The 10,046-nt window shown below is 51.3% G+C and overlaps 1 protein-coding gene across 3 annotated transcripts in view; it reads right to left on the reverse strand.

Annotated features, from left to right (window-relative positions):
* The window catches only part of RAB6B (RAB6B, member RAS oncogene family), a 71,666-nt gene extending 65,373 nt beyond the window's left edge, over positions 1 to 6,293 (reverse strand). Inside the window, exon 1 of one of the 3 annotated variants that reach the window (XM_004036337.5) lies at positions 5,810 to 6,293. In XM_004036337.5, the coding sequence (XP_004036386.1) occupies positions 5,810 to 5,879 (70 nt within the window). In that variant the 5' untranslated portion in view covers positions 5,880 to 6,293. Of the gene's footprint in view, positions 1 to 3,948; positions 4,003 to 4,803; positions 4,824 to 5,809 lie in introns of those variants that run through there. The other 2 variants (XM_063704210.1, XM_055382814.2) reach the window with 2 other exon arrangements.
* Between the last annotated feature and the right edge of the window lie 3,753 nt (positions 6,294 to 10,046).

Genomic DNA, 10,046 nt, shown 5'->3' on the forward strand with positions numbered 1-10,046 from the left:
CCACGCCCGGCTAATGTTTGTACTTCTTAGTAGAGACAGGATTTTGCCACGTTGGCCAGGCTGGTCTCGAACTCCTGACCTCAAGTGATCTACCCACCTTGCCACCTTGGTCTCCCAAAGTGCTGGGATTACAGGCGTGAGCCACCACGCCCAGCCTTATTTTGTTATAATTTAATGTGATTCATTATAATCTGGGGGCTGCAAATGATAATGATCATCAGATCATGCAAAAGACAGTAATTATTATTACATCTACGCAGCCAGAACATATTCTAAGTTTCTTTTTTCTTTGCTGGCAAGTTCTCTTGCTATGCATCATCAGATTAAAGGTGCCACCTTCCTCTTATACCAAGTACAGGTTAATTCTCATCCTGGTGTCTGTCTGACTCTCTCACTCACACACATCTGTTTAAACAAATAAAAAAGCAAAGGTTCTGGGTCTGTACCCAACCTCCACAAAGGTGCCCCTTCTTATGCCAGCCACTGAGGAAAGGAGAAAAATTGGGAGGAGAGAAATCAAGAGAAGGAAGCTAAGGCTCAGGGCAACAGGGTGATTTCTTCCAGATGTCAAAGTGAGCTCTGGCAAGCTGAGGTCCGGTGTGTCCCTTTCCACCTCTGGTGGCCTGGTTGTTCTCATGTATTTCTTCAGAGACTAGGAATGAGGAAGTGCCCCCCAAGAACTTCAGGTTTTTTGAGATGAATTGTGAGTTGGGCATGACCAAGGTTAAATGATCCAGCTGGGCACCATGGCTCACACCCATAATCCCAGCACTCTGGGAGGCTGAGGTGGGCAGATCACTTGAGGTCAGAAGTTCGAGACCAGCCTGGCCAACATGGTGAAACCCCATCTCTACTAAAAATACAAAAATTAGCCGGGCGTGTTGGTGTGGGCCTGTAGTCCCAGCTACTCGGGAGGCTGAGGCACAAGAATTGCTTGAACCCGGGAGGCGGAGGTTGCAGTAAGCCAAGATTCTTAAGATATTGCTGGTAAAAAAATCTGGCTTAAAAAAGCAGCAGGTGTCAGGAATTTGAAATAGGAATCCTATTTCAAAGCCACCTCAACTTCCTTCACTTTTAATCTACTGATGGGCCATCAGCAAATCTCACACAGCAAGAATAATCTCATTTTCAAATCAAGATACTTAATAAGCACAAAGCACCTGCAGGTGGGGAGGGGTGAAATGATGACTAAGACATAGTCCTCAGAAGATGCTTAAAATTCAGTTACGGTTTTTGTACCTGAAAAAGTTAACATTTTAAAATCCTTAGCTAACAGAGACAACAGAAGACAGGTCATGGGGAAGCATATGACTGTATTTAAGAAATGTTCAGAGAAAACCAAAGCTATGCCATGGTGTGTGGCCAGGTGGGCTGGTAACCCAGGGGAGCAGGAGAGGAAGTGAGCACCTAAGAGCAGGTAAGTCTGGAAATTGGTGGGAGGAGGAAACTTGCTAGGAGGGGCTGCTGGCACATCTACCAGGCTGATGAAGGGCTCCCTGCAGGAGGGCAGGTGTTCCATGGTGTGGCTAGTGGGAGGGCAGGGGTCAGGATGGGTCAGCCTGCGGGCAGAGGAGTAAGCCTTCCAGGCAGTGGGGGCCACTGAATGATCATCAACCCTTAACCACAGAGGAATGGGCTGAAAGTACAGGGACAGCCCCAACTCAGTACCACCAAGCCAGATACCTGAGAGTCACCCTTGTCCTCTGAACCTCCACCTCATACACTTTCCACAGGGCAGAGCAGAAGAACAGGCAAGGCCCTCTGGGTAGGGTGGGCTTGTTCCAAGACCTACTTTCTACACACAGCCCAAAGATGAAGTAGCAGTAGCCTACTGCCTACAGAAGCATCCCTTGCTAGCCTACGGAAGCTGCCTCTGACACCAGCCCCCAGAGGCGGGTCAGGCGCCCCTGCTCTAGGCCCCAGTAGCAGCTGTTCTTCTCTCATCATGGCTCTCACAGACCTTTACTGTAATTATATCCACAAATGTCTGTGCTCCCAGTGGACTATAAGTTCCAGGAGGGCAGGAATACGCTCAAAGAATAAATAAATAAACAGATAATGGAGGGAGGAGAGGAGAGAGAAGGAGCGGGACGGAAGGATACATGAACAAATGACCAAACAACTGAACAACAAAAAGGCAGCTGCCTGCATGGTCGCTTCATCGCACAGCTCCAAGGAATGCTATTCACAGTATGCTCAACATGGACAGCACCTCCAACAGCACAATACCAGGGGCAGGGCAGGCAGGTGGCTGGTCAGAGTGAGAAACTGGCCTGCCGTCCTCAGCTAGGAAAGCAGACAGAGCTTTTGCATCTCCATCCAGTCTTCCTGCTTTTGCTGGAAGAGTCTTGGGGAAGGGGAGGTCAGAAGAAGAGAGTGCACAGCAGACGCATCCCTGACCCTCCTTTCCCACCACACACACTGAGATGTGCCAAGTGAGGCCTAAAAGCCGACAGAATGCCATTAGAGCTTAGGAGGAAGATGTGGGTCCCACAGGCCCACTCTCCCCTCCTCAAACACCTGCTCCTGCTTGTCTTCTCCGACGCCATCAAATGCCCCAGTCGGGACTGATATATGTCGCCCCCCCCATGTCTCCTACCACTGCCATCAGCACAGGGGCATACCCAGTAGACCCAGAGAGCCATCTGGCACCAGTGGGACTCCACAGCCTCCCTGCCACAAGGAAATCTCTCATCCTGGGTCCACAGCACCCTCCCCACAATCCCAGCCTGTGCCAAGCTGACACTGTCAGCCAGCCTATATTCCACAGGCCAGGAGGACAGCTGCCAGGAGGGGGGCTCTTTCACTGGCTTGAGGTATTTCCTCCAGAGTGGCTTCTCAAGGGCCTCCCATTCAAACCAGTTCCCTGGTATCTTCAAAGACCTGATGTCCACCTGCGATTATCTGGCCCAGGGTGTGCTCCACACCCTGGTCCATGCACGCCACTCTTCTTGGGAATCCATTGCCCTTGCCCACCAGGCTAGAGAAATGCCACCATTATGCTAGGCACAGGAAATAAGATAAAGCCACATCCCTCCAGCTCCTTCCCCTGGCCCGTCTCCAGGGCACTCGGCTCATATCGGCAAGCCCATGCTGCTCTGAAAGACTCCGCTGAGCTCAGCTGGCCCAAGTCCCCCATGCACAGAAGATAAGGGACCTCCGAGATCATATAAAAAGAGCGAGCCAGGGCCAGCGTGAGGGCCAGCCCTCAGGAGGCTCTCTCCACTGCACAGGCTGTAGAGAATGCTGGCACAAATGACCAACAGATGCAAAACTGTGCAGGCAAGGTAGAAGAAGCGGCTGTGGAGGTGACTCCCCATCCCATAAGGCTTAGAGATGCACATACATGTCCCCTACCTAACTCAAAAGCTGTGTAAAACCTAAAAGAACCCACTAACAATGCAAGAAATTGGAAACAGGCTTTTCAGGGCCTTGGGACTCCCTGACAGAAGGCACCAGGGTGGCCAGTAGCCCATCTCACTGATAGCAGTGACTCTCTAATGACCATGTTCCAAGGGCCCACAACCCTGCTCCTTACCAACTACTCAGCATTCCTACCAGTCACAAGCCCCAACTATAAGCCTGGCTGGACAGAAGCAACCCTTACTCCCTCTTGGGGAGGCTCCCCAGTTGTTGGCTTCCCCAATTCAAGGTCATCTTACTTCACAATGACACGCTAGTGAAAAATATTGGACTGGAAATGAGAGGTGGGGCTCCAGCCCAGAAGCATTAGCAACTCACAATGGGACTCTGGGACTCCAGGCAAGGTCTCCCTGTTCCCTGGGGCTCAGACTTCCCATTTGAACATATGGGAGAGGTGGTGGGTTCATTTCTTAGGCTTCAGCTCTCATTTCTGTGATTTTGGGAGCAAAGGGGGTCTGTGGAGCCCAGCAGGGGCCTACGTTCATCAGGGATTCTGAAGGAGCCCAGATGTTCCCTCAAACTCACCAGAGACACTTTCTTCACCAAACTCCTAGTCCTTTCTGAAGCTTGTGCAGACTTAGAACAAATGTTTGCTGAGAACCTACCACGGTCCAGGCACTTTGAGAGGCACTAAAGAAACATGAAGAAGTAAGAGAATTGTCTTCAAGCAACCATTTTTCAGAGACAGAAAGTGAGTCACAGAGAGGCCTCAAATTTTACTAAAGACAACACAGCTAAGAATTCAACCCCCAGGCTGCCTGATCCCTGCAGGTTATCTCCCAGGGCTCCAGGCCGGGTGAGACTAGCACTGGGATGTGAATACCACCACAATCCCTTCCAGACACAGGGTACGGTCAGCTCTATGAAACTGGGATCTATTAAAAACAGGCAATCAGAATCCAGGGCAAACGCTGGCTGGCTGAGCGGATCTTCTTCTGAAATGCCCAGCCTGTTCCCCAAACCCATCTCCATACTGGGCCTGGACACTACCTTCTAACGTCCTTCTCTGAACCATCCATCTTAGGCAATGAGTATCAGCAGACAGGAGCCAGCCACGTGACCTCCATAACCCTCATGTACACACAGCACAGTAGCACTGTTCCTGGGCCCACCCAGTCCTCCCACAGCTGCCTTTCTTTTGGCCCCCCTTGTCAGAGAGGCACCAACCCAGGTGAACAGGACTGGTCTGCACAGGCAGAGCTGCGGTCCTGTCCCGCAAGGACAGCCTTCTCCCAGAGCAGAGCTGACCAGAGCTCAGTTTGTCTCCCTGCAGCCCCATGCGAGAGGACTCTGGAGGGATGCTCTGAAAGCCACTCCTTCCTACAGGTGGCAGAGGGGTCCCTGCCCTTCAATCTGGGCTTCCCGCCTCTAGGGACTAACCTGGTTTTCAGAGATGTTTTCCTGGGGAGGGAGCCGGGCAGCGGAGAAGCAGTCTCCCCCTCCCCCAGCTCTGGCCGACTGCCAGGGTGACCTCCCCTCCCCCAAGAAGGGCGGTGAGCTGGGAGGTGGGGGTGGGAAGAATCCACCGATGCTCTCAGGAGGAGTGCTGGGAAGCTAGGCAGGGCGTGTCGCCTGGGCCTTTCTCTGCCCAGAGCCAGACTTCACAGCCTCTCGGTGTGAGGTGCTCCTGTATCATTCCCCAAATCGCCTCGAGTTGGGGTAGCCTTCACTGCAATTGCCCAGATCCCTGGGCAGCAAGGAAACTAACAAGCGCCGGCGAAGGGCAGCGGGTCTAGAACCTTCTGTGCCCAGTCGGACGTGAGCCAGGGGAGGTAGGAGCCCCGTTCCCCTACGGCCTGTACTCGCTCTTTAGAGCAGAGACAGGTGTTGGTCTTTTCTCCCCCGGTGGCTGTTTGTCCCAGGCCCTGGACGTGCCCTTTCGCATGGTTCCCAGCAGGGTCCGCAGGGAACACCCCTCCAGTGCAGCGGAGTGGGGCCCGGCCAGACCCCAGCTTCGCTTCGTTCTCCAAGGAGGGCGCCCGTCGCTCTCCCCACCCCCGCCAGCACCCAGCCACCTGCGCGGTCGCCCGCAGCCGGTGCCGCAGTGTGAGCTAGCCAGCGAGCCCGGTTCCTTCACGCCCTGGCCAGCGCCGCGGAGCCAGCCGCCGCCCTCCGGGCCCCCTGCAGCGCCGCACCTGCACCCACACCCCGGACCCCCCACCCAGAGCCCACCCTCACCTCCACCCCAGGCTCCAGCGCCTCCTCCGTCCTCACCCTTGGCCCCTCCCCAGCCCGACCCCGCCCCGACCTCCCCATCGCTGTCCGTCTCCTCTACCCTGGCACGGAGGGGCCTTTCCGAGCCTGGGCCGGGGGTCCCAATGGGGTGGGCGATTGGGCGGCGGGGGTCGACTCGGCGACAAGCCAAGAGATTAAGCCGGGTACTTACCGCTCTGCTCCCCCAAGAACACCAACTTGAATTTTCTCAGTGGATTCCCAAAATCTCCCCCTGCGGACATGGTGCTGGCAGCCGGGGCCGGGAGAGGAGGAGGAGGAAAAAGCGAAGGAGCAGGGAGGGGAGAGGAGGAGGGCGAGGGGAGGCGGCCGGCGGTGCGGGAGCCGGAGGGGGAAGGGCTGGCTGCGCGCGTCCCTGACTCCCCAGCTGCGTCCCGGCCCCGGCCTGCGGCTGCGTGTCCGGCGGCGGAGGAGGAGGAGAGAGAGGAGGAGGGGGAGGAAGGCTGGGGCTGGGCTGCTGCGGGCGGCACTGGCTGCGGTGCGAGGGGCGCGCTCTTTACGCCCGAGGCGCGGCGCTGGGAGAGAGGCGCGGGCGGAGCGGGACGCAGGGACGGCGCGCGGGGCGGAGGAGCGCTCTCCAGAGCCGCGCCAGTCGGCCCCCTCCCGCCTGCCTCCTCCGCCGGCGCCTGCGCTCTGTGCGCTCCCCAGCCTCTGATGTCATGCGGGGCCCGCGGCGCTGCGGGGCTGGGGGGCGTGCGCCCGCCCACCCGAGCCCGCACCCGGGCAGGAGAGAACCTCCTCGCCGTACCCCTGAGAGCCCCCCGGGGGGGACCGTCTCTCGCTGCCCCGCTGCGTCTGTCTTCCCCACTCTACCCCTCTTTTGAATCCAGAAAATGACAGAAATTGTCAGGGGACATTTGTTTCTGGTCTTTTAAACCTAGATGCCAGTCCCTTCCTCCACCTCGCGAGACACCGATGCACAGCGCTGTCGTCCGACAGGGCGGAAAGGAACGAAGGTGGGGGAGAGCCAGGGTGTGGCGAGGCGCGTCAGGGCGGACCGACCTAGGGAAACCTGGCGTACTTGGCGCAGATGGGGCTCGACTCTTGCCCCCTGTGGCTTCTAGCCCGCCCTTCCCTCTCGAGGCCTAGACCCTTTATTTGGGCGGCCTCTTGTGGAGTCTGTGGGTGCCCCCGCAGACCTGGCCAGCGAGAGAGGAGCTGCCAATATAGGGCGCGCCTACCTCAAACCAGCTGCTCATTTGGATCATTTTATGCTAAATCCTAACCTGCCCCATGGGAGAGAAGGAACGGTGACGCTCTGAATGCCAGTGCCACTATCTCCAGGACAGTGCCCTGCGTTTCTTGATCCCGGGGTCGCCAGGCTGACAGTGCCACTCCCCACCCTGGCAATTAGGTGTATCTGGACAATGAGCTATCTGAGGACATGTGGGCGACCTCTCCTTGGCCTCTACTCGCCTGGTCCATCGAGGCACACAGACCAAGTTGTGAGTGGGTGAGAGCAAAGCAGACGCCAAGCGCTAGAAACACTCCCAGGACAGCCTGAGCCTAAGGCATGCTGGTTAATTGAGGTTTTACAAAGCTGTCCCTTACTGTTCTGCCACAGCGTGGTCTTGTTCATTTATGGCTGTTCAGTGAGCATTTATCTGAGATAACAATCTGCATGTCGGTGAACACGATGGTGTGTGCACGCATGTGTTATAGAAAGAGAAAGAGGAGTGAGACACAACCTTCACCTCCAGATTTCTTGTGGACACTTGTTACCCCCTTTTTGACTTATGGGGCTTGCTTGGGCAAGCCTGTCTGTCTCCAAGTTTGCTCTGCTCCAAGTCTCTCTCCTCCAACTATCATTGCTTATCTCCCCTGATTTTGGGTCTTGTCCTTAACCTGCCCTAAAGCAGACAGATTTTCTCTAGGTGGAAAATGTGGCCACTGAACCTCAGCTTGGCAACCTCACTAGAAAGAGTTTCTTCCATATCATAGAATCTGTGCGTTCCATTTAAAAAAATTCTTTAAATCTTCCTATTTAGTATGTGCTGTGTATAGGTAAGTTACGAAGAAAACCTATCACTCTGAGTGCCCATTTACCCTCTACACAGCTGGAGGGCTCAAATATTATAGTACTTTTCAGGCCCCCAGGTGCTTTCTTCTCCTTCCTCCCTCCCCAACTTGGAAATCCAGAATCTTAGCTTTTCTTTGAGTTTTATCACATTGGATGTGTCCTTCACAATACTTTGTTTTGTTTTGCATCTTTTGAATCTTATATAAGGTATCAAACTGTGTTTTCTGTCCTGACTTGCATGTTTCTTAACATCATGTTTGTGAGATCCATTTGTTAATTCACGTAGCAGCAGTTCTTTCATTTTCACTGCTGGCTAGTATTCTAGTTATGCCCCAATTTTTAAATGATTTTCAGTAAAATGTGTCATTTAAAATTTTTATTTTATTTTATTTTATTATTGTTGTTATTATTTTTGAGATGGAGTCTCGGTCTGTCACCAGGCTGGAGTGTAGCGGCGCCATCTCGGCTCACTGTAACCTCCGCCTCCCGGGTTCAAGCAATTCACCTGCCTCAGCCTCCCGAGTAGCTGGTACTACAGCCACGCACCACCATGTCTAGCTAATTTTTTTATTTTTAGTAGAGCTGAGGTTTCACCATGTTGACCAGAATGGTCTCAATCTCTTAACCTCGTGATCCGCCTGCATCAGCCTCCCAAAGTGCTGGGATTACAGGTGTGAGCCACCACGCCTGGCCTTTTTTTAAATTATTTTAAATAATTTTATACTCACATAGAGGTTATAAAAAACAGTGCAGGGAGTTACTATGTATCCTGCACCAAGCTACCCCAGTGATAACATCTTACATAACCACATTGATTAGTAAAACCAGGAAATTAACATGGAAAATGCACTCAGTTTTGCTTCTGCTATTAACAAACAATGCTGCCATCAACATTCTTTACATGTCTCTTGATGCCCCTGTGAAGTTTTTCTAAGATATGTGTCAGTAGATAAATTGTGGTATAAAAACAAGTGTATGTTTAATTTTGTGCCAAACTATTTTTCAAAGATATTCGTTAGATCATATAGCACTACAGCATCATCTATATTTTTCATTTTCTTCAAGATCTTGGTTTTCCTGAGCCCTTTGCTGTGTTATATATATATATTTATTTAAATTAAATTTTTGAGATCATTGTAGAGTCACAAACAGGAAAAAAAAAAAAGACAGATCTGTATATCCTTTATCTAGTTTTCACCAAGAGTAAGATCTTGCAGAACTTTATACTACAATATCATAATGTGGATACTGGAATTAAGACAGTCAAGATACATTTCTGTTCTGTTCCTTGACACACAAAGAGCCCTCATGTTCCCCTTTTATAGCCACGCCCACTTTCCTCCCACCCTCAACCCCTTCCTAACCTCTGGCAACCACTAATCTGTTCTTCACTTCAATAAATGTGTTATTTCAAGAATCTTATGTAAGTGGCATTACACAGTATATCACCCTTTGGGATTGTTTTTTTCACTCCACCTGGCTGGAGCACTCAAATATTACAGTGCTTTTGAGGCCCTCAGGTGTTTCTGCCCCTCCCTCTCTCCCCAGCTTGAAAATCCAGAACCGTGGCTTTTCTTTGAGTTTTTATCACATTTGGATGTGTCCTCCAACAATACTTTTTTGTTTTGCATCTTTTGAATTTTATATAATGTCTCAAACTGTATATTCTGTCCTATGACTTGCATTTTTCTTAACATTATGTTCCTGAGATCCATCTGTTGATTCATATAGCAGCAGTTCTTTCATTTTCCCTGCTGGTTACTATTCCACTGCATGTCCTATTTTTTTTTCACATAATTCTATGGAGATTCACCCAGGTTACTGTTTGTAGCAATAGTTAGCTCCCTTTTACTGCTGAGTAGCATTCAATAGTATGGACGTACAGTTTGTTTAACCACTCACCTGTGGAAAAGCATCTGAATTATTTCCAGTTTGGGGCCATTACAAATAAAGCTGTTATGAACTATCATGTAGAGATTTTTGTGTGAAAGGAAGTTTTTATTTCTCCAGGATAAATGCCCAGGAGAGCACTTGCTGGGACATATGCATGTTTGTTTTTTAAAGGAACTGCCAGACTTTTCCAGAGTGGCTCTACCACTTTCCACTCCCCACCAGCAATGGATAAGTGATCCAGCCTCTTCTCACCCTCACCAGCATTTGCTGTTGTCAATATTTTAAGCCATTATGAGAGGAATGTAGTCATATCTCATTGTGGGTGGTTTTAATCTACATTTCCAATGACTAATGATGTTCAACATATTTTCATGTGATTAATTGCCATCTGTATATCCTCTTAATGAAATGTCTGTTCATGTCTTTTGTCCATTTTTAAATTAGATTGTTTTCTTTACTGTTAAGTTTTGAGAGTTCT

Source organism: Gorilla gorilla, chromosome 2, assembly GCF_029281585.2.
Source record: "Gorilla gorilla gorilla isolate KB3781 chromosome 2, NHGRI_mGorGor1-v2.1_pri, whole genome shotgun sequence".
NCBI classification, from domain to species: domain Eukaryota; kingdom Metazoa; phylum Chordata; class Mammalia; order Primates; family Hominidae; genus Gorilla; species Gorilla gorilla.